Consider the following 24,818-nt stretch of genomic DNA (forward strand, 5'->3'; position numbering starts at 1 on the left):
GAATATTTTCGTATCTTACAAGTTAATAGCTAATGTCCTTTCACAGGCAAAATATTTCATTCACTAAACAGGAGTTTTTCCACGCAAAACTTCCTTCCACAGACTATTTCTCCTTGACAGGGGAAACTAACACCCTTCTAATACTCTGTACAGCAGGCAATGGCGCATCTACCAGTACAACAGAAAAAAATGCAAGAACATGCAGAAATGGTAAGAAAGTAATTACCAGTGTGTGAGAGGCAGTGTAAGATGAATGCTGAAAGTTGCTTTTTTCCCTTAATGTGAAGTAATTATTGGTGCAACAATGTCAACTGTTTATTGGTAGTGGTTTTTAGTGGGAGCAAACTGCTGAGGTTTTTTGTGGGAGCAAACGAAAACTTTTCCATGATTCCCCGAGTCAGTGTGTGGCAGTGCTGAGTGGCTGTTTTGGTGCTGGAAGGTGACCAGGCAGTGAGGTGCAGTCCCTCCTCAGCCCTTGTGTTCCCTGTGCCCTGAGCCACTGCAGCAGGATTCTGGCAGTTTCCAGGTGCAGAAAGTGTGTCACTACTAACTGTGGAAGTACCAGTAAGCCACAGTAGTAGTAGGCAGTCGTGCTGCTGGAGAACTAAAACAAAGTCTGACCATTTTTCCTTACAAGAGCTTTAGCTTAATTTCATTACCAAATCCTACTTTTTGGTAATTTCTCCTAATTAATAATAATTACAGCTTTTAAACATGTAAGTGATGTGGTCTACTTCAGAGGTGTGTAAAGTAACAAAACATTGTTGTTGTCAGTAACAAGGCTGCCTTTGGGTTTTTTTGATGCAGGGGAAAAAAAAAAATCTTCACACAATTGCTGAAGGTACAGCAGTACAAACCATAATTTTGAATCTACTTTTGAGAGGTTATAAAGTAAACCTATAGAATGGCTTGAGATAGACCTATTTCTGTGACTTCTGAAGGATTATTTTAATTAATTATTCATGCCTTTGTATCAGCTGTCTTAGATCTGCATCAGATGTTTGATACATAAAGCATGGTTTCTTTTTTGCCAGTAAAATTCAACGGTTTTTTGCCTTTGTTTCAGAAGGACTTACTTAGTCCAATGTGAAGGAGCCTTCCTGAGCAGAATGGATTCTGGCACTCAGCCCGTTGTTGCCAAAAGCAGGTTTTGGAGAGCTAAAATCTTGTGAACCTGCAGCATGTTCAGGAGTAAGGCAAGTGAACTGCAGGCCCTTAGAAAATAATGTTAAGACTTTATAATAGTCTCTAAGTAATTTTTATGTATCGTGGCATTGTGTTGGTGTGAAACCTGACTTGTAGCCTTTCACCTTCCCCTTCAGTTGTATCCTGACTGTTTTGGACTCTGTCAAAAAGCCACATAAAAAGGTAAAAAAAGCTAAAAGGCATTTATTTAATTTGGAGTTTGTTTTTAGGTAGACTGTGATTCTACAGTAATTTGACCACAGAGTTGTTTGTGTAGTCACTCTAGGTAAGTTCAGCATGCAAACAGTACGTTTGTTGTTCTAGCCTGTCTTCTGCCATTTAATGTGAATGTAGGTAGGAGTCTTTCTTCCAACTTCCATGTGCAGTACTGTTATTACATGTACAAAAAAAAAAGAGCATTTCTTTTCCTCTTTCAAGGCAGCAGAGACAGCTGTTGGTAGAAACTTCTGGCCGTGCTGAAAACTGACACCAATTTCAGGCATTGTATGCCTTTTTTAGATCAGACTGGTTACTGATGACGTGGTTTCATAAAAGTGACAGTTGTGCATCTCTTGAAGTTGAACCATGGTATACTTGATTACATTATCAGTAATTGTTTTAAGTTTGAACAGACAATTTCCAAAGCTGACTTTCACTGGACTATCACATACAGGTAGATTCATTAGTACTAGCCTCCTTGCAGGTCAGCATTGCCCATTTTAAGTATGTGTATTTCTTTGAAGTTTTAATGCTGAGGTGTCTAGTAGAGTGTCAGGAGTTTCTTCCAGCTTGTAGCGAGACATCTGTGAACTCCCACTACAGGAGGAGAAGAGACTTTACTGCAAGCCTAAGTAAGTATGTTCTGTTTTCATCAGTATAAAACAAAAAACATTCTTAGGGATGTTAAACATTCTTAGGGATGAAGGACAAATTTCATTCATTTAGATGAAAAGCTTTATTTTTTCAGGAACTTTTCTTCCTAGAAATAATGGGCTATTTATTTGTGTAGTGAGCAGAATACTTGGCCTTTTAACTTAAGAACTTCTCATGGTCTTTCACAGCGTTTGTGGGGAACTAATAAAAAATAGTATGTAGAGAGACTTCTGTGCACACTAAGGTGTGCAAAAGTAGGGTCTCTTCTGCTCCTGAAACGTTTTCAGAAATCTAGATAACATTTTGCTTCAATTTTTTTTTCCTCCCTCCATCACCCAAGTTGTGGAAAGCCTTAAACATGAAGCTGAGATAGCCCCAGCTGAAGTAGCAGCTGCGTTTCAGGTAAGTTGCGTTTCACACGGAATGTATGTTTAGCAAGATGCAGAGACAGATAAGGAAACAGCAAGTGTTCTGCCTCACGCAGATGTCTGTCCCACTTGAGAACAGTTCCTCTAGGACCCTGGTCAACTTAAGCAGGGATACTTGCAGGCATGCTGGCATTCCTTTTCTGAAGGCAAGACTGCTTGTAATGTTCCAAGGATGTTTCAGTTTGACAAGCACAGGACTAAGCCTTTTAGGATCCAATTTTAACCTTGTACTTGTAAAAGAAGAGTAATTATTATTTCCTTATTTTAGGAACTGCAGTGCTAGAATTAAGATAAAGGGGAAAGCTTTGAGAGCAAAAGCAGCTTTTTTTTTTTTTTTTTTTTTTTTTCAGTAATTGAAAAATACCCATGTTCTAGTTGAAGAATAAACTAGCAGCCCCTCTACCAGCATAGACGTGGTGTGCTGACTGGGAGTGGAGGGGTGGGGTGGTATGTATGTGGTGTGTCTCTGCATCTAAGCAATGGGTTATACTGGACCAGAGCCTGACTTTCTAATTGCACTAACAGAGAGCAGCCTTAGCCTCTCATCACACAGGACTCCAGAGCCAGCACTCTGCCTCTGCCAGCAGCAGGTAATGCCAGGAAGCTCCCTCCTGTAAATACCACTTGTCCCTGCAGCAGACTCCAGCCATGAGGAGAGCTCTGGTAAGTGTCAGTTCACTACTTCTAATGCTTGGTGAGACCTAGAAGTGTCACTCTTGGGAGGCAGGGTATAACCCCTGCTGTAGTATGGTCACTCATAAATAACCCTTGCATGTCCAAATTACAAATGAATTAGATGATATAGATAGATATAAGGTAGTTGTTAAATGCAAACATACTAATACATATGTACAATTTATTTAAAATACTTTTTAACATACATATAAAAACCCCTCACTATTTATACAGTCTAAGTTCTAGCAACATATACAAATACTGAGCAACTACAATACATGCTGAGGTAAGAACTTACATTCTGGGAGAATACTCAAGCCAAACAAGATGACTGAAATACATTTTATATCCATATGTCTTCACATGTAAGAGAGACCCATTAAATGTACCTCTGCTTGTATTGTACACAGGAGAATTCTAATCTTAACTGTCTTGTGCAACTTAAATTTGGGAATCAATGTTTAACAGTTTGTACCATACATTTCTAAACCCAACTGTTACATATTCAAACTTATCTTCTTAGCCTTAGCAGATACCGTGTTCAAAGTTGAAAGCAGGGAGCAAAGCTTGGGACCAATTTCTTTCAGAAAAGGGACTTAAATTCTTAAAAACATCCATTCCAGTCAGCAGCTCATGCTGCTCAGATAATGAAACTGCATTACGGCTGCTTAAAAAATAACCCACTGTAGAGAAACTGTTTAATTCTTACACCATGTTAGCCTACAGTATATCCACAGTTCTACCGTTCCAGGCCTACAGTAAAAAATTAAATCCAAGTATGTTAATTTTACTAACTTGAACGCATCCATTTATTCTTGTGGTAGATTAAAATTTTTCTAAGCCTAAACTGATACAGTTTGAGAAGGCAGAGGTTTCTTAACTTGGCTGGAATGTCACATCTTGGTGCAAACAAATAACTTCCCACCCCTTTCAAATAAAATCAGCTCAGATAATTTCAAAGTCTTAGTTGCTGCTGAGGGGTAAGAACACTTACCTGTTTAAGCAAAACTTCAAAGATTGCAGACTAGTTTTATCAAGCAGAAAAATCTGCAATAACATTAGAAGTACAACTATAGGCAGGAGTTTCTTGTTCATGAATGGGTCTTATATACCACCCTTACTTACATTCACATTTAGGCTTAGACACCTAATTCTAAAAATAAAAAAATCAGTGAATGAATGAACAAAAAATTGTAGACTTGGGCTTTAAGAATACGTAATAACATATTCTGTATGTTGAATAGGCCACAAGTAATTTTGGATTTACTGAGTTTATCTATCTAGAGCCCTTGCTCACTTCAAGTGAGAAGTTAGGCTACTGTACTGGTATAAAGACATGGTGGCAGCCCTCTTGAACAGTAGTTTAGTTCTGATTTGGATGTTCTCCACCTAGTTTAGGGACCCTGGGCAATAAAGGCTGACTTGAATTACATCACAGAAACAGTAACCAGGGAAGTCCATAAAACTGGGCTGTGTAGGGAGGGGGTTTCACATGTATAAATTAATTCAGCATCCTCCCAACAGTGCTGTTACAATAAAAATAAAGCATTTTTATTGTGAGTTTTTTCTACAACTTAGGTTAAAAAGCTGTGCTTTGTTTCTAACAAGATAAAAAAATGGCAAATATGACATCCAAATTTTTTTCATTTTGTGATTACCTAGCTAAAACTAGTCTGCTTTATCCCAAATCGAAGACTGACTGCAATGTTTTCATAGTAGAGAACACTGGAACACTCAAAGGATACAAATTCCATTAAATGCTTCTGAAATGGACATTCTTTGGAACAGTACTGGTTCTCTTGCAAAGGTATTGGAATCTACTATACTTCTAATAAGAACAATCATAAGAAAAGCCCTAAGGCTTTTTCAGTTGTGCTAAAACGTACCATATGTGCTAAACACGTGTGTAACACAAACTGTGCACCATTAGAATATTTGTGTGCTTCCTTAAGCACTCACAAAAGTATATACATATCTTCCTTTGTATATGCTCACCTCTTAACACACAACAATAGATACTCTGGGCAGGGGGACAGGGAAAACCTTTCTGAATTGAGTCACCTGGAACACCTAGATGCTTCTTGCACAGTGACCATTCGAGGCAGATGCCATTGAGTAGCCTTCACTTAGTAGGGAAAAATGTAAAAGCAGTTGCTATGTAGTTTGCTTGTATAACTTTGTGCCTCCTGGATCCCTAGGAAGGAACAAGACTGAGTGGCTTAAGGAGATGAGGCAGAAAACAGATTGCACGGACAACAGATTCTAGTTTTGGAAGACTTAACAAAAATGGTGGGAACCTTCTGAGGAACACACAGCTGCTGATTCCTAATCCTGTGAACAAAAGCTGAAATAACATGATTTAAAATCAAAACTATTTTATGCCACGAAGTTAATAGGATTTTTGCCATCAGTCCTGATGACAGTAGTTTTTAAAGTCCAAAGTTGTGCAGGCATTTTACAGGTTAAAATGAATTTTAGAAGCTATAGTGCTTACATACTGATCTTAGAAAGTTAGGAGCTTTGGGTTTGTTTGGGTTTTTTTTTTTCCCCCAGAAATAGTACCATTAGCAAGAAATTATTGGCTTTCGTACTTTAAACTGTTTCTCCCGATTTATCATTCACATCTATGAATCACTGAAGCTAATCTTGAAGAGTTCTTTGCTCATGTCTGACAGACAATTGTACAGTAGTAATAAAGTCCATGGTTTTGCAGGAGACAAGCTGTAATTATATATACAGCTTCAGGAAAGGCAGAATTACTGGTTTCCCAGACTTCCAATACCACATCTTTTGGTTCAACACTGTATTATTTAAGACTAACAATACCAAAACAATGCAATTAAAAAATGAAACTGTCAGCTTTATGGAACTGGCTTTTAAAAACAAGCCATCACTCTACCTTACTCGTGAGCTAACTTAGTTCATCCTTACTCCCAGTGGAATGGGCCACGCTCTGTGGTACCTGGTACACCAACTCGTCGGTGGCACCTGGCCCCGGCTGCCCCTTTGGTGTATCGTACAGCGCCTGTGCTGATGATGTGCTGTCTGTCCTGGATAAGAGTTTATTGTAAGTTCCCACCAGTGGAGGAGCTTGATTCCCTGCAGCTTTGAAGGTGGAAATGGAAGGAATGCCAAGAGGTGTGCTGGGATGGCTGGACATGTCCATGATTATTGGAGTTGCATATTCTGGTCCAGTTATAGGTAGCGGTTCAGCGTAAGCGTGGTAAACTTCTTGTATGGGTGAATTGTAAGGGTCCAAATCAGCATAACTTGCTTCTTTTCCTTCCTCTGGTTTAAAGGTTGATCTCTGATGAAGCGTGCCGACAATTCCCCCTACCAGTGGCTGGGCATACTCTGTGTTGCAAGCCCCAACAAAACAAAATAAAAACACACTTAATGGAAATTTTTTTTTACAGTGGCATCACATCAAATGCAACCTGTGAATAGTGTCACAGAAATTATTATCCTAGATCAAACCAGTGGTCCTTCTCTGTCTGCCAGTGCCAACTGCTTTGGAAAAAAGTAATTTCCAACAAATAGTTAAAGCCACGGGGATAGCCATAACTTCCCAATTTCTCAGGTTTATACTTCTTCCCATGTGAGCTGCAATTTCCCATGCTGTAAATCTGCCTCAAAACAAAGTTTTTTGAAATGTTCTTCCTTGCCAAATTAGAATTAAGTCAAATTATCCTGCCTAGCTTTGGATAAAAAGTGGTCCTTGGGGTAGAGGGTTTATCCTCTGAAGGGGGGAAGCCTGCATGTGGTCAGCTGAGATGTTTTAGTTCAACAGATCATCTGAGTTACAAAAGCTGGAGGTGAGAAACCTGGCTAGCTGGGTGAAAACAGACAAGCAGCCAAAAAAGAGAAAAGTAATTCTGCCTGCTGTGAAGCCATAATTCCTGCACATCCGCATATTTCTGCCATTGGTACATAAGCATAGAACCAAAGGCGGCACGGTCATCTTCCTCTAATGACTGGTTCACCAAGGAAAGAGCAAATATCATTATCAGTAATTCCTCCTTTTCTAGATCAAAAGAATTACTTAATCCATACAGTCAGTGTAGGGAACCAAGTGCCACATTTCAGATGTGTGCATAAAGATCACGGGGTGAAATTATTTGCAGTGCATGAGAACATAACCAAAAAAATCCTTCAACCCTTTACGGGGTTTAGGAACACATACAAGTAAAGAAACTTTCAGTTACTGCATTAACTTCAGAAAGTGTCTATCCACAGGACATCAAGTCAATTAATACCTACTTTTATGATACTCCGAGAACAGATTTGAAAAAGCCTGCATTTTAAGGAATGCACTTACTAACAGAACCATTCATTTCTCCTCTGTTCCCCAAAACAAACAGGAAACAATTAAATGTAGCCAAATTCCTGACATTTTTTGGCATGTCATGTACATATATATATATAGTATTACACATCCCACAGAAACAGTAAAATATACCTGCAGACTCTGTTTGCAGCATTGTTGGGACTTCTCTTGGTCTTAGGTGACTAATTTCACTGTTGCTGTAGCGTACAGGAGTTTCTTCATGTTCTGCTGATTTGGTCGGGAGGAACTGCTTCATTCCTTTCCACCATCCTTCATGGATTTAAAAAAACAAACACCCAAGACTGCATACATACTGTGTTTTAAGCTACTAAAATATTATAACAACTTGATTAAAAAACTTGATCATCAGTATTTGCATGACCCTAAAGTTACGAGGTATTTTAACATTTTCTGGCAGACTGAAGATTCAGAGATGACAGTATTACTCTTGCCCAATCGACTTGCCTGAATGCTCCCCCTTCAAACACCTGCAGAACTGCTCGAGTCTAGTGAATCTATCCCTGAATGTCCATGAGCCACAGCTACTCACCATATTAACAAACTCATAAAATACAACACAGAAAATACTAAAAAGTCAGCCATTATTCCAATTTGTAAATCAAATATTTACATATAATTTTAGCCAAATCTCAGTTAACAACCTAAGAGTACATTTAATTAATGTGGTTTCTGGCTGTTAATATCATGGTTTCTAACTCACATTGTTGAAAAAGGTTCATCAGTGAGTATTGCCAAAAACCTGAATAAAAAGGATTTTAACTTCAGTGGAAGTGAAAAGGAGTGACTGTGGTCATGAACATTTTCTTGAGGGAAGGTAGGGAGAGTTGGTTTTGTTAGGTCACCCCCATCCCTTCCTCCAGTAGCCAGAGTCATTCTAGTTTTGCTGTCTATTACCGTATTTCATTCCAGCTCTAAGAGACCATCCTGTAGGTAAAAGCCAAAAAACAGGAGATTCAAAACCCCAGAACACTGTTTAACAAAATCTGAGGTAGCCTGTGGCAGGGGACAGACAGAGGTTCCACAGAGAAGTGTAGCAACATTATTTTGATACTGCATTTTGCCCAATTTCCTTTTAAAACAGACCTGCATACTGAACATCTAAATTTAAGCAAACAGGAAAAAAAAATCTGGTATGTCCATCATTGACACTTAAATACAGGATATTTTGAGTCTAATATTGTAAGAAAGACAACAATGCTGTGACCTATCAGAAACAGACATGTAATAAATACAGATAAGGTCATTAAAGGGTTTCTTGTCTAAAGGATAAGGCTTACTTAAAACTGCCAGAGAGCAAACACACAGATGTGGAAATTTTCAGCACGAGGACAGAGGAGTGAAGCACGGTCATACAGACAGTATGAACCCAACGGCTGCAGCAACCCTTTATGCTGTCGCCCAAGCATTTTCAAGACACTTGCTAAGTGCTGCTTGGTGGAGTTGTCTGATCTCAAGTTAATGAGGCACAAGTCAGCAGGATGGAAAAATATGCCTAAAAGGGACTGCAAACAATCCCACATGCTTGAAGAAAGGTGAAACTTGAGAGACCTTGTATACTAAGATGAAAGATTTTTTCCAGGACAAAAAAAGTACCAAATACATGATTATCAAATGTATAAAGACACTCCTCAAATTATTTTTCCCCTCATGTTGTATAATTAAGAGGTTTTATACTTTCTTTACTGAAAAAAATCTGAAGCTGTAAGCTCTAACAGGAAACAAGGCATTTTCTATTTCTGGGGGGAAGAAAAAAAAAAAAAAAAAAAAAAAATCAAAGAATGAAGCAGTTAAGTCTGTCCAGAAAAGAAATTCAGTGTTCACTCTGCCTACATCAGCATTAGAGAAGCTTTTGCTAGTTGTCTGTGTTACTACAATCTGAAACACACATCAAACCAAAAATGCCAAGTAAAGGCTTTCATAAAACCATTTTGTTACCTGCACGATCCCAGTAAGGTAGATCGTAAGTGCCCTCGGTTTTTTTCTTGCTGTGAAAAAAAAGAAAAAGGGGGTATTTTAGCTAGTCTGCTTATTGAAAGATGCATTAATTAATGCTCCACAACTATCACCTTGGCTGTAACTGGTCCTCAAATTTAAAGTACAAGCACCATTAACCTGGCTTGCCATCACCAGTCTGCTGCTACTGGAGAAACCAGTTTTCAGTAAAAGCACTTCTAAGGAAATAGTTACAAAAAGCTGTTTTCACTGTCCTCGCTATTCAAGTGAATGTTTTCTCACAGAGAATACAGTTCTGAAAAAAAAAAAATCCTTCCACAAGCATGGACCTTGTAGTTCCCATAACGATACATGCAGCATTTCATTCCCACACACCAGGCTAACATTCATTTAAAGCACTTTCATTAATCTATTCATTTACCGGTTTCTCCAATGCCACGCACAAACTAAGATAAGAATCAGAGTAGTGAAGACCATCACCAGCACTGGAACCAGAACTGCTGCCAATGCCACATCTGAAAGCCATTAAATTAAGTGGTGTCAGACAGAAAAGCTTCTCATAAATCAGTTTTTAATTTGAAAATTACTTGGGTAAAGCACATAGTTTTCACATACAGCATCTATCACACCAGATCCCCCAGCTAAGCTACCCTGCTGGATGCTCCCACAGTGTAAATGTCAATTAACATCTAGCTCTTCTACATGTATGCACAGCTGGTATTTTTGCAAGGTTTTTCATCAAAATCAACAGATTTGTTTTGATATAAGTACGATTTTTTTCTGTTAGAACAATGTCTTTTATTATTAACAAGGAAAATCAAAAGAGCCCAGGAGTATGCAACCACTTAAGTCTGACCCTCCTATAAGAAGTAAATGCCACACTACCTTCACAGTCAATCACAATCGGCCTACACTGGGTCTGCATGTGACATGAGACCATCCTGTCCCCTGTCATCCAAAGGACACTTCACCAATGCCTACATCTGCAATGATCTTGCTCCCTTTTCTGACAATTTTCTTTGATACACAAAATGATGATGCCAGATGTTTTTCGAATCTCTTGCCAATATGACTGCTCCATAAAAGATTAGCTATAGCAAAAGTGTTTTGTCCTAAGAAATTATCAAATTAAATAACAAAGCAGTTACGTCTGATTAATTCTGAAGGGAACTCCAAGTTGCAACTTCTGATAAAATTTGTTCAGTAATTAAAACCTGAACTCAGTTTGAACAAGTTTTGAAAGACAGAACTTATTGTGTGACTTGGAAGATTGGTTTTGTTTCTGCATGCAGTATGCAACTGTACATTTTGTATCCTACATATATTTAATAACTAGTAAATGTTAAGAAGAAAATATTTCTAATTTGCTATAATATATTATATTAAGTGTTGACAAAACTTAAATTCAGAAAGCACGCTTAGTATATGCCAAAGTACTGTAAGGACTTCCCAAACACTTCTGCTGCTTAACTGTGCATACCTTTGGTTACACTTGGAGTCACTGTGGTGTTTTTTATTTCAGGTGTGAAAGTTGTTTTATCTGTCTGCAACGAAGTCTTCACTGAATGAATGAAGTCATCACTGAAGTCATCATTCTTGTCGTCATTCTTGTTCTGAGGTGGTGGTGGCATGGTGATTTTAGGAGCACGGCCTTTAGAAGAAAAGAATTTATAAAAAAAGTTTTTTGAAGTGCTAGTTTTGCATGTTTCCTTTTCAGAAGACAGCTGGAGCAGTTTGCTCTAAAGCTTTTGTTCGTGTTATGTAATGAGGAAAAAACCCCTACAAATCAGTAACACGGAAAGCAAGTGACTGGTGTCTTTTGAAACACTTATTTTCTAAATTACCTTGTTTATGCCCAAACTAGGTATTTTTCAGGTTAAGTGTAATAACTTCAGAAGAAATTCAGAAGTATCAGTTACAGAAGGATTATGCAGCTAAGTAGTACTTTTTTCTCATTGAATATATACCCACAATGTAATCTTTGCCAAATTATTTCACTGCTTGTCTTGCACAGTTGAAAGGTTTTCAGTTGCCTTACCCATACTAAACTGACATCCTAGCAATTCCACTTTCATTGCAATTTTCTGGTGCCATTTTAAGGGGTTAATCCTAAAAAAGCGTGCAATAATAGGTGGAATGAAATTATTGCGAACTTCCTGGTACAATTCAGTGTTCCCTTGAAATATCTAGAAAAGAAAAAAAAACAAGAGACAAATGTTATGTTACACAAATGCAATAGCAACTAAGTAACTACAACCAATTTTTATGTTTTATTTAGGAAAAATAAGTGGTGCAGAATCCTGAAAATTCAGCCCAGAACGGTGCTGCTGCCTGCACATCTCCACTCACTCAGCCCTATTTAATATATAACTAAATAAAATAAAGGTGCGTGTGTACATGTATGCACGCAACTACTTACTTCAGAATAAAGGTACCACGTGATATTCTACTGATGCTCCCCAGGCAGTGCCTGCTGTTAAAGACATCTCACATTTATGGCACCGAATAATTCTAACTTGGTCCTTTTTGGTATTCTGCACTTACTCTTCAAATATATACAGCAAGCAGTTGTGACAATGTGAAAGCAGGAATTAAGCGGTGCCTTCACACAGCCTAATAGTTTAAGCATAGTCTGTCCTATGACTGGGTACGCCAGTTGCTAGAAAGCATTAAGACACAAAGTATGTAATCACACTGTCCTCTAGTGGTTGTTGTCTACAAGGGCTGAACCACAAGCAAAATAAAAGGATTCAGGTTCAGAACGTGAGCGCTCTCTCTTCAGACTCTCGTACGGAGCCATGCTGGAAGAGAAGGGCGCAAACTTTGCATAAAGGATGAGCTAAAGCTGGTCCCTCACCGCTGGTCCTTGCACACAAAGAACTCGTGCAAATGTGACAAGACAGAATGGGCTTATCTGGTTGAAATTGAAAACCAGTAAGCAGATATCACTGTGATGCAGTGTCAGCACACTGACAAACTTACCACCAACTACAGGTTTTGCACTGAACTGCTTAAAACAATACAGAAGCTAGGCCCAGTACTCCAGCCCAGCAAGCCATCCCGTCACTGTCTTTGGGAGGACTGGCTTGGGATCATCTCTTCGGGTAGGAAGTGAACCATCTCTCCATGTTAGTGCACAGCAGTTGGGCTTTGGCTCTGCAAATGCAGCTCTTGAGTGCTATTGCAACACATGTCACCATAGAGGTAAATGAGTAACATGTTTGTTTTATAAGCACTGATAAAGATACTGCAAGTCATGTTGGACATAATGCGGAACAGAATTATGGCACTTGCCTGAAAAATAAATATTATAGTGAGTTTTCTGCTCACTTGCACTGCTTGGTAAATGATAAAGCACCTTGCCATGCTTAAGGACAAGCACTGTACTGTGTAACAGCTGATGTGTCTGCATAAAATGGAGCAGTCAAGAGCTTTTAGCACACTTCTGATCAATGCAGATCACTGGTGTTTCAACCGTGGTAAACAAGATAGAGGTTTTTGTCTTGCACTCCAATGTTTTAAGTTTTTGTAACAAAATGACTAGAATATCCCTACAGGTTTAAAAGAAAACAATTATTCTAAAAAACTATCCATTCAAAAGCCCAAAGAACCCCCCAAACAACCCCAGGGACCTTTAAGGGACTCGTGCCTGGCCTCCCTGATATACATAACGTGTCGCCACTCTCAAAAGACAAACAAGCCCCATTACTATTACTTGCATATAAGAATTTTGGTTTGTCCTTACATAGGCATTACCTGTCTTCATGTTTGAAAGCACTGACTGATCAAATAGACATGTAAGTCAATTTAGTTAGGCATGGAAAAATAAATCCCTTGGTAATTTAAATGCAGTACTTCATGTTTGAGTGTATTGGGTTTTCTACATCTTAAAATTAGTAATCAGCATTTTCATTTTTATGTATCCATGTAACACTATCCAACTAACTTTCTACATCTTAAAATTAGTAATCAGCATTTTCATTTTTATGTATCCATGTAACACTATCCAACTAACTTTCTACATCTTAAAATTAGTAATCAGCATTTTCATTTTTATGTATCCATGTAACACTATCCAACTAACTGCTAAGCCATTCACGATACTAAAAATCTATGTAGGCAAACACAAGGTATTTACCTTGAAAAGTGTATAGTCTCTGTTCTTCCCCAGCTTACTGCAGTGCAGACTTCCAAGCACATGGTCTGGGTGACACTTGTCCTGCTCTGAATTTAAGCTCATTGTTCATAAATATACTTACTAGCAGTGATTGAAGACAGATTAAATGCAGGGGCAAGTCTATGGTGTTACTTTGGAAATAAGTGAATACAAAGCAGTCACAGTTTGTGTATCCAAATATTCACAATCTAATGAGACATGGCAAGAAGACAGAAGACCAGGTTCCACTTTTCCCCTAAACTAGGGAAAATTTTTAAAAAATTTTTTTAAGCTCACAGGCTTGTAGCTAGAGATCTCACCAGAGGAGTATTTGTTTTGGTAAAGATGCAAATGAGAAGCAAAATACAGGGGTGAATCTTTGAGGGGATGCGCCCAACCCACATTGCTGTACTGTATCTTTGTTTGCGCTGTGCCATGCCAGTGCCCACTACTAAAAGAAGGTCCAAGCTGCATCTGGCTACCCGAGCAACAAATGCAGAAGTCACAGATTAGGAAATAGATGCCCAACACTGAAAGTCGGTCTCCCTTCAGGTTTCTGAGGCTGAGCATGTAACAGCAAATGCAACAAGAATTGTTGACGGTGTCTACTATCTTCAAGAAAGATTAACAGTAACGTAGTTCTTTACTCCAGGCTTTTCTCAGTCAAGCTTTTGATGTCAAGTGTTATGATAGTAAGTTTACCTGCAGCTCAGTATTTTTTGTTCATTTAATTTTTTGCACAAAAAGAATGTGCTTCTGAGCTCAATACAGTGCAAGATTTTGATGAGAAATCACTTTTGTGTTCCATGTATTATCAAATTCTCTCCATTTGCCTCTGTGCTGTCAAACAAAACTTCTGTGACACTGCAACTTTGGATCTGTCATCTTCCCCCAATTCAAGCATTTTTATTTTTTTTCATATATAAAAATTTTAAGGAAAGCTTTTCTTGAGTACTGACAGAACTCTAGAAGCTATTTGCCAAGAGGACTACAGGACAGGCTTGGAAAAGCTTCTAGTCTCCTGAACAACTTTAGGAATTGCAAACATCTTTCAAAAAACAGGGAACAGCACCTCCTGACTGGTCTGATGTGCAATTATGTAAGGCTCAAAGGGAGAAGCCTGCATGCATATGCAACCAAAAGCAAAGCTGCATCAAATGAGATGATGTCAGACAGAAGAAAAATCTGCTACTTTGAAGCCTAAGAGATCAACCATACCAAACCCTTTTTTCTGTCATTTGACTACAGCTGGATACTACACGTCCTGGATATGTATTTGTCTTCATGCATTGTACCTAATGATACAAAGAGTGCAAAAAAAAAATCTGTTGCCTGTAATTTCAAGCTCCACAATTTGTTTCATTATGTGAACTTGCAAGAAAAACAACATGCTCAAATTAAAAGGCAACAGATGCCAAGGTTTTCAAAGAAAATAATCAAACTAAACATGAAGCCTAAATCTAGGCAGCTCGCTAGCGGAGATTTTATTTTATGGCCAGGAGAGGGCACTCGAAAACTAGCAAAAGATGCTGGATTCCCCCCCCCCCCCCTTTTCCTTGAATACTTCATACTAACAGTCTGTTAGTTCACATGTAGAGATGGACCAGCCCCAACAGTAAAGTCTCCTCCTTTCAGGAAAGTTTCCTACTGTGATTACGTTCAGTGTTCAAAAACCTCTTAATTTAACAAACCTGATACTTCAACCTTCATCAACAGGATGCTACATCCTACCTTGAAACATTCTTAATCCACAGTGAACAGAAGAAAACCAAGTATAGCTAAAGAGTTACCATTCTTAAGACCCGTTTCTAAAAAGTTACTAGGTTATTAGTTACTATTACATATATGTAATACCACAGGCCTATGGAAGTAAGGTAAATTACATCCAAGAATTGTAAGAAAAAGAAATTCTAGTTCGAGTCAGGTTACCAGGAATCTTCTCATTTGTTTAAGAAAATCTGATCTGAACCACTAAGGAAGACCATGTAGGACATTAATCTTCTCATTTTTACTGTCTATTAAATACTGCAAAACTGTAAACGCAGGGAAAATGAGATTATCTTGCCGATAACATTAGATAATTTTTCTGTGTGGCAAAGTGTTCGCAGTCTGAACATACCGTTTCATTTTTTAAGAAAACTCCCTTCTGCAAGGGCTGTTCTATTATACAAGAAACAAACTTACCAGTATTTCATCAAAAAGACAGACAAACATTATAAAAGATGGAAAATTATACAATCCCTAACGTTTATTCTGTAACCACAGGAGGATAAGAATGTAAACCTTAAGTTTGAAACATACAACCTATTTTGAAAGAAATCTGATTGTTCTTCAAGAAACGCAGTACCAGACAGTCTACCACTGGCAACGGAAGTTTCTTGTATAGAATATTCCCCCACCCCCAAACAGTAATAAAAATAATCTCTGAATTTCAGAACTGTTCAAATCCTTACATATTTGCACGTGTTCATATTTTCTTCTGCACAGATACTGATTCAAAATTACACTGAAAAGGGAAGTTATTTAATGCTTCCCCACTGTACCAAAATTAGTCATATTTACAATTGTGGTATTTTTTACCTTATCTTTATCCATGCCGGGTTCTCTGTATACTGTCCATTTCTGTGCATCATCACTGTATAAAATTCTGTAGGCTGAGACATAATAGTAGTACTCTGCTAAGGTTGATCCAGTAGTTATAATACCTGTGAAAATGAAGGTGCCCAGTTAGACAAAAAAAGGTACCAGTTTGTAAAAATTAATAGATCAGCTTTGGAATCCAGCATTACGTAGTTGGAATCTCCACTGGTCCAGTTACATTTTGAAAAGTCTGTCCAAGGTGCCAGGGTCTGGAACTTCTACAGAGACTGAAAATCATTTCACTTTCAATTCTCATGATATAACCTTGCTAAGCACTTTTCCCCCATTTCTTGATGGAAACAGTCTGTTCATCTGACCATGGCCCACTCCGGTCCCCAGTTGCCAAGACACCACCACTCTTCCCTGCTTTTGTACTGCCACCCTAAAAGCACCATGGAAAGAACTGTAGCTTCCTAAAGTCGACACCTCAATGCTGCAGAACGACTCACAAAGGAAAGCTGTTTTGTAAAACAGCACCTCCAGCTGTCTCTCCAAACAGACACAGCTACTAAAACGATGACGGATGGTCCATCACAATCTCTGTGATGGAGCAGAGCCTAACCCAGACTCTGGCTGCATCAGTCTGCACTGTTTGGCCCGCTTACTGAGGGAAAGCGCAACAGACTGCTGAGGGGCCCACCACCCCAACTCTCAGCCCAAGTTCCACTTCAGGCAAGGAGGTGAAGGGGAGGCTGCCAGCTGGTTTACTCGCTCTGCTGCTTATCTCACATTGCACTGCAACTGCTCCTGGCTCCACTCTTGGATTCACTATGGCTATGACGGGCAGTAGGGAGAACCTAGAAATGTAAGTCAGTACACCTGCACCAGAGGTACCAGTGGACTGAGCTAACTGGATATGGATTTGCAACTCCAAGGAGACAATCAGCAGGAAAAGGGAAGCATCAAGGATCCAATAAAGCCACAGGAAACACTTCAACAAATTCTGATGGAAGATGTGTTTTCTACCATGAAACTCCACCTGTTCAACTCTTAACTCCAGGCTCCTCAGTATATTAGCTAGGACATGGAACCAACTTTCCTGTAATGGTAATTAAATGTCACCTGGACTTTAACTAAGACCAAGCACTGGAAAAAAAGGATGTCAGCAACCAAACTTTTTCAATGCTGCTTAAAAGCCACATCAGATTCACTTACCTGTTATTCTCTTTTCTTTATTCAAGTCAATCTGCAACCACTGATGTTCATCACTGATAAAAGCAGCCCAAGGAGGACCAACCCTTTTTAGTCTGGCATTTTCAGGTTTCCAAATGTTCACTTGTCCTGTTTGGTCAGACCACTCAAGAATAGATGATGCCGTGATCTGGGAGTCAGGGATTACCCCAGATTCCATCCCCAGTGTCCCGTAGCAACCTGAGCAATAGAAAAGGTGAGGATTCAAAGTGAAAATTCAAGTTACACAATGATTTTACTGGTTTGGAGTTTAAGACATTACAACTGCCATTTAAATTTATACTATAACAACACTACCAACAAAACACACTGTCTTCCGCTTTCTAATAGTGATGCTGGAACCAAACTTGTGGCTGTGAGTATTCCATGACTTATGCCTGCCTAAGAGTAATGTGGATATTCTCTCAATCACCACCCACACAGAGCACTAGACGAGAAGCTTTGGGGGAGCTGTCATGGTTTAAGAGCATGTACGTTGATGCAGTGAATGGGAAACAGACTACTTGATCATTCGTTCCTTTTTTGTGTCTATATAACTTCTTGTTTTTTAAACCCACCAGAGTATCACAATGTTAATTCAAACAATACACCAAAGCGTGTAGGAAGCCATGTCATAATCCTGGCCTTGAGCTCAAACACGTCCTTGAAATTAGTTGTATTTTTTTGTCACCGTTCTTACAAGAAGTTTCCTCCCATGTCTCATGCTGCTGATGGCTAAAAAACATCTCCTAACTTCCTGGCTAAATTTCCTTGTGGTTAGTTGGCACCCATTTGCTCTTTGCTAAATCTTACTCTGTAGTGCCAGTAGTTTTACACGCGTATTCCCCAGACATATCAGTAGAGAGCGATCTTTGCCTTCAGTCAGCCAGCCTGAACAACCCAGCCTGGCTTCCCTTTTGCTATGAGCTGACCCTCTCCCTGCAGGTCCCCTCCAGCCCTCCTCAGCACCAAGGTCGGGCGCTCATCCCTCAGGGCAGACACAGGCGGCAGAGCCCAGGTGCGACTGGATCGCAGACAAGGCCCCGCCAATGTCTTGTGAGATGGCATTAATAGTTCCTTGTCTCTACTGGACGTACTTCATCTACTGCAGCACAGGATCACACTTAGCACTTCACTAACGGAATCCTTTCCCTCATCCGTCATCTCCATCTAACATGGGGCCACAGTTTGAAGCAGAAACGCCTCAGTCTCTATGAATACTTTTTGCTCTGGGATTCTTCAATTAATTTCTATTACTCAACTCTCAAAGTCAGCTAGGTCTTCCTGTACAAATAGTTGTGTCTTCCTCTGCAGTGACCACACCTCTAGCATTAATAACACACTTCTGTATTTTGTACCAAGTCGTGAAACCAACTGTTACGGAAGAACCACACTAGTAACTTCACCACAATCTGATAAATCTCATTTCAGCATCCTATGGAGTCCCTTCTTCCTTCAGCTAACTCCTAGGCCACCCAACTACAGACATTTTAATCTAGACCTGCATCTTGTCTCTACTTTATTCAGTAATTTCTCAAATATGTCACTGAAATCCAGATAGTCTAGATCAGCATTTTGTCCTCTCTTCATATTTCCAGGCCATTTAATTACTTTTCACATACACTATCAGATCACATTTTGAAAGAAAAAAACCCAACAAACCCTGCCTCTTATCACTCTGTTTAATATTGTCCATGCATACGGTCACCAGACATGCAACTCCTTCCAGCTCTTGCAGAGGTCTGGGAGAGAAATTATTTGAACATTATGTGGATTATTGTTTTCTAATGTTTTGCTTGTTTGTATACATTTCCATCTCCAAACACTTCTGCCCATCAGATTCCTGCCTTTATATCCCCATTCAGCATCACTTTTATTTATACACTTTTCCTGTGTATGTGTATGATTCCCCCCCCCCCTTTTTTTTTGTTTTTAACTTTATCCTTATGGAAAACAAACATAATGCTTTTGTTAGTTTGTTGGGGGTTTTTTATATTGTTATTAAAACAGTTAAAGAGATTAAGGAAAGGTCACTGTCTAAACAATACTTCCAACATCCATTCAAGGATGGCATTTAAAGTGACTAACAGAAAAGCTAGCTTCCATTTAGAAAACTACAGCTAATTTATTTGTAAAACAGGTAATTGATAGGAAGTAAAAACATGCAAAGCAGTAAAGCTTTAAAAAGGAGCAACACTTGTTACACCAATCAGCAACCTGGTACACATTTACGAAACAAAACATGGCAGCCAAGAAAGAACACAACTTACACACAGAGCAAGGCCCAAGAGATGCTCTTCCAGCGCAAGAGAGACAAGTAATTTATCACATAGCATTCAGTTGCAAGAATATGGGAGAAAAAAAAAAGGGGGGGGGGGGGGGGGGGGGGGTGGATAAAGTTGAGGAATCATTTTTGGATTTCTACTAGCTTTCTTAGCAGGCAACAAGGAAAGTGTAAGGAGTAAACCTGGAAAAAAACCTAGTACGCACAGTTGTTACAAATAAAGAGTAACTCTTAAGTGCCCGGCTCTGCTTTAGTAGTGTCTTTCAAGTATGGGAGTCAAGTCACTTTAAACCAGACCATAATGGAGCAACATAACCTGAAAGAATCTCTTTCTGCAGATAAGCAAGGCTTACTTTATACACCACTGTACCTATAAACGTAGTGATGATTAGTCATCAAAATGAGATAGTAAAACAATTCAAAAATATACATTACTGAGGAATGCAGTAAAAATATCTCACTAGAACAAAAATTAAGAAATAAAATACCTGCACACTTATTTCTACTCACAAAATTTGTATGAAAGTGTCAATGTTAATACATGTGATAATGCTTACCACTTGTCTTAAATGTGAAGAGACTTGTAGATAACGGTCCCCTGCAGAGAACAAAAGATTTTTTTTGCAGTAGTCAGTGAGGAAAATTGAAACAAACTGTCTTCAATTTATTTTTCTTGTCTGACTTCTTGCCACTGAAACCTAGGCACATATGCGTAAACAAGCACTTCACGATTAAAGCAACGCTTCCTGTCACCAAGTTGCAGTGCTTTCAGTACAAACACCTCTTCAACTGAAATCTAGTCCAGAGATACTGAGTTGAAGGCTTTCAAACAAACACCTGCCCAGCAAAACGCAAGACTTCATTAAAATGCTTCCCTTTTAAATTAAGCTAATCATAATAACAAGAATTAATCTCCTCTGACTGCTTTAATTCCTGGGACTCCTGAGATAAAATGACAAATTACACTCTCTTCCCTGCAACTAAAAAGTTGCTGTTAAATTATTCTTTTTCCACAGACCATTAGGAATTTATGGTCATGCCATGCATTTTGGAAGATAAAACCTCCTTGCAGAACTTGGAAAATTAATCTTTATGGTTCAGAGGTTAAAAATATCTGGTAAAACAATCACATCATAGCAAAAGAGCATTGTGAGAACCTTACAGAAGAGAACCTGGCCATGGAACATTAGCTGAAATTAATCCCACGATGAGACATTACCAAGATGTAAGGTGCTAAAGATAAGGAGAACATGGAAAGTACACTTACACTTTTGAGGTGACATTGTTAGCCAGGGAGCCTTCATAGTACGGAATGCCCTTGCTGATTACAACATTAATTTGGCCACCCAGAGTATTTGACACAACGCCTGCGTGAACACCAGCCATACAAAGTGATGATGACTTGAAGAGGGTGGGGGGGAAGAAAAATTTAATAATACATTGTAAATAAATTGAATACTACACCATATATTGTAAACGCTACATAGTCCAGTTACAGTCTTTGTTATTATTACATTAAGATACTGTTCTTATTTAACTGTTATCTCTATTATTTAGAAACCATTCATCTTTGTTTTATTATGGAATTTATAAAACAACAAAAAGAAGGTCCTAATGTTTCAGTGTGCCCTCGCCCAGATGTATTTGGAATGTAACTCTTGTAATTAAATAAGCTCAAACAAACAGCAAGGTGAATCAGTCTGAAAAAGCCAGACAGCCAGACTTTCAGCCTGTAATAAACCTATTATGTTAGACAACAGAAGTTGAATACATAAATACAGAGGAAACTTTTTAATAGAAAGCACACTGAAAGTATGTTTATTCATTTTCTCACAATTAAGGAGTGATGCACTGCAGATTTTGTAGCTTTTAGCCATTGGATAATATTTTTCACTCATGGTTAAACATGGCATAACCATCCAGCACTCTGATCCGTATAAACCCACAGTAACACATGAATACAATTCATTCTAAAGAACCCGATTACCTAGGTTGTACAGGGCAATGGAGACCAGTTATGCAAAAAGTTTTTGCAGGCCATCCTGTCCTTTCCTTCTCTCCCCGGACGACTGTTAGCTCGGATCCCCTAACAAATGTCACAGTGACACTTTCATTTCCCTGCCTTGCAGGCTAGCTGTGCCATAGACAGCAGGACTGACTCACGACACCAAGTCCTTCGGGCACAGCACAGAGTGAGCAGAGCAAGATGTCTCTGTCTCCAGGACCAAAACTAGCCCAGGAGATCTTCTCCAGCTGGGAAGCAAACCCTTCCAGGCCAAAGGAGTTTGACCAAGAAACATCCTAGTGCTCAGGAGCAGACAGACAGTCCAGTTCCAAAAAAAAAACTTAGCAGCAGTGGCTTTGCACCCATCCACCACGTGCACCATGGTTTCTGGAGGATTACTGGCTACACACAGTGCGACAGGCATAGTCAGAGCTATTCACGGGCATTCTTGCAATGTGCAGCACTGGGGTATGCACAGACACATTGCAATTCTGCAGCCCCTTGCTCACATCCAATGAGACTGGGATCAAACCGAACTTTAGAAAATTGAGTGGGCAAAGCTGTCTGTGAAGGACCAGCGGGGTATCCCCCAATATACCTTCCGGAAACCATATTTAGCTTGTTATTACTAGTGTGGTATCCCAGTGCTGACTTGCCCAAGTCAATAAACAACAGAGGATGACTGCAGGTTTTTATTTACTGTTAACAGTTGCTCCACCAAACAAAGTCCACTGCTAGCTGTTGCTACTGAACACATTTGCTGCACTGCTCTGCCAACCAGTCCACTAGGTACTATACAGCCTCACCACAGTTCTTGAAGAAGGAATCAGCAGGTCCTTTCTAGAGAAGGAAGACTTCATGGATGATTTTCTTTCTCACATTATTTTAAAAACAGAACAACTTTCTCCATTGTGGCTTCTTTAGAAACAATTGCATGGTGCAGCAGGCCAGGATGCCCCTATACCTCAAGCTCACTGTCAAAAAAACCTGCTCACCCAAACTTTTCCAAACATAAATCTCCTCAGTATATTCACACATAAAAACTCTAACCCTATTCCCACCCCACAAATATCACAAAAGCTTTCTAAATAAATGTAATTATGTCTTGCCCATGCATGCAGCTCCCCTTTCCTTTCCCACTTTCCCTTGAGAGTAAGAGCATGGGATTCTGCAGTAGATGAAGCTCTCTTCTCCCTGCTTACCAGAAGACATCAGCAATGAGTGCTCCAAGTCCTCAAGGACTGTGGACATTAGGGTCACACAAGTATTGTCAATCAAGATTTAGGGTATTTTTTAAAGCAGCAAGCAGCTGCTGATAATTTGAAAGAGATGCATGAATATCTACCTGAAACTCTGTCTAAAGTGCTGGACAATTTGATTTCTTTCCACACAGCTTCACTTCTGGGAAATTCTCTGCCTTTTATTCAGAGCAATAAAGCATACAAAAAGAAAGTCACAGGGCATTTATTTTGTAAAGTTTCCTTTTTCTGCCACAGAAAACAGTTTTTCCAGATTTTGGCAAAAAAAACTCCCAACAAGCAGAACTCCTACTGATGCTACAAATATGCTAGACAGAGAATCAACTTCATCTTGTTGCTAGCTACAAAAATTACCTCGCAGCTGTTTAGCGAGGACTGACTCACTGTGGACCAGAATATATAACACAGCTATGCTGTGGTGACATTTTTACATATGGGTAATTATTTAAGCAGGTAGCCTAGGATTTGCAGATATTCGAGAAAAGAAAATCAGAGAGGCACACTTTAGGTTCACATTTAATATTACCATCTGTGCTCACTAACGTTTTAAAATTGTCTTTCCTCTGTGCTAGATCTAGTGGCTTATTAAAAGTGTATTTTAAGATAAACAAAGAGATTTAATGTATTTTTTTACTAGATTGCTAGCAAAATTATAATAACTTAAAAATAAACAAAGCAAACACCCTCCAGTTCTATGGCAGGTAAGCTAATCCAGTTATAAAAGCCTTCATCGGAAAAAGAGTATAGAGGTTTTTGTAGTGTTCTGAGTAAATAGTACATTATTGAAGATACTCATTTCCAGTTCATAGAACTATTAATGTTACAGTATTAACTCTATTTTGCAAATGGTTTTATAGCTGCTGAGCATAGACAGTATTTCACCTCTCATGTTGTAATAAAAAAATTAAGATAACCACTGAGACCCTCTGTTTAGAGATGCATTACAGTGTCAAAAACAAGACGACACCATAAAAAGAACTGGTTCTCTCTTTATAAATCTGAATTTCCCAACCCGAGAAAGCCAACAAAAACAAAACAGGAAGTAGAAAATAATATTTTGATTGATCCACCCTTCTCAGCAGGCCTTACAAAAATGTTTGAGTCTTTACTGCACTACTTTGCTTCTTGGAGATGGCAAGATCTGAAGCACTAGCCATTTAGCGGCTGTGCAAAAAAATGAGTACCATGCTATTCACTTTAGGAGGTACAAATTCCAGAACCCAGGCAGCAGATCTAATGTAAACAACTATAATTGACTTGTAATTATACCATTTACCAAATGGCATTTTACCAAAATTCATGTAAGCCCACGGTATTTTTACTTACGTCTCTGTATCCATGGGGAATAGTCCCTGAAATATCAGCAAAAGGAATCACACATCCAGCTGGACAATACTTACTGGAAGAGGATAAAATATCAAGTCAAGATATGCATGCAACTACAACTCTTATAACGTTATAAAATAGTCACAATTTTTTGATTTACAATGCACTGTTATCATTCAGATTATCACTATTTAAGGATATATCCTCACTGAAGACATATCAAATCAGACAAAAAAACTACTCAGGAAGAGAAGTACACAACAGGAGAACAGACATTTGAAAAAGTTTAAAAAGAAGCCTCAGCTGAAACTACAGTTCCAGTCTCAATATAATATATTAATAAAGCCAGCATTTAATAATATAAATACTGCATGGCTTCTGTAAATTGAAAGTACCAATATTAATGCATTTTATTTTATAAACTAGAGACTTGCATATCTATTTGTTCTGCATCCTTAAATAATAGATCTGAAAAGTAACGTTATTTTATAGTAGCTCCTGGCAATGCTTTCATCA

At 38.8% G+C, this 24,818-nt stretch overlaps 1 protein-coding gene and 1 long non-coding RNA gene across 9 annotated transcripts in view; one reads left to right on the forward strand and one right to left on the reverse strand.

Moving 5' to 3' along the window:
* Positions 1-491: 491 nt before the first annotated feature.
* LOC138685713 (uncharacterized) lies at positions 492-11,525 on the forward strand. Of its 6 annotated transcripts, XR_011325109.1 has the most exons (5): positions 495-1,196; positions 1,323-1,368; positions 2,399-2,460; positions 3,012-3,149; positions 10,985-11,525. It is a non-coding gene; the product is annotated as an uncharacterized lncRNA (long non-coding RNA). The 6 variants fall into 6 exon arrangements; XR_011325112.1 differs by lacking the exon at positions 1,323-1,368 and having other exon boundaries at positions 492-1,200; positions 1,420-2,460; XR_011325108.1 differs by having other exon boundaries at positions 492-1,196; positions 1,323-2,460.
* Positions 3,323-24,818, reverse strand: part of DCBLD2 (discoidin, CUB and LCCL domain containing 2) — a 252,071-nt gene continuing 230,575 nt past the window's right edge. For all 3 annotated transcript variants that reach the window (XM_069785704.1, XM_069785703.1, XM_069785702.1), the window contains 11 exons: positions 24,303-24,375; positions 20,980-21,113; positions 20,270-20,310; positions 17,414-17,629; positions 16,199-16,323; positions 11,501-11,648; positions 10,943-11,113; positions 9,884-9,977; positions 9,445-9,494; positions 7,621-7,758; positions 3,323-6,515 (listed from right to left, as the gene is read on the reverse strand). In XM_069785704.1, the coding sequence (XP_069641805.1) occupies positions 6,073-6,515; positions 7,621-7,758; positions 9,445-9,494; positions 9,884-9,977; positions 10,943-11,113; positions 11,501-11,648; positions 16,199-16,323; positions 17,414-17,629; positions 20,270-20,310; positions 20,980-21,113; positions 24,303-24,375 (1,633 nt within the window). In that variant the 3' untranslated portion in view covers positions 3,323-6,072. The remainder of the gene's footprint in view (positions 6,516-7,620; positions 7,759-9,444; positions 9,495-9,883; positions 9,978-10,942; positions 11,114-11,500; positions 11,649-16,198; positions 16,324-17,413; positions 17,630-20,269; positions 20,311-20,979; positions 21,114-24,302; positions 24,376-24,818) is intronic.

Source organism: Haliaeetus albicilla, chromosome 6 (assembly GCF_947461875.1).
Source record: "Haliaeetus albicilla chromosome 6, bHalAlb1.1, whole genome shotgun sequence".
Lineage (NCBI taxonomy): Eukaryota > Metazoa > Chordata > Aves > Accipitriformes > Accipitridae > Haliaeetus > Haliaeetus albicilla.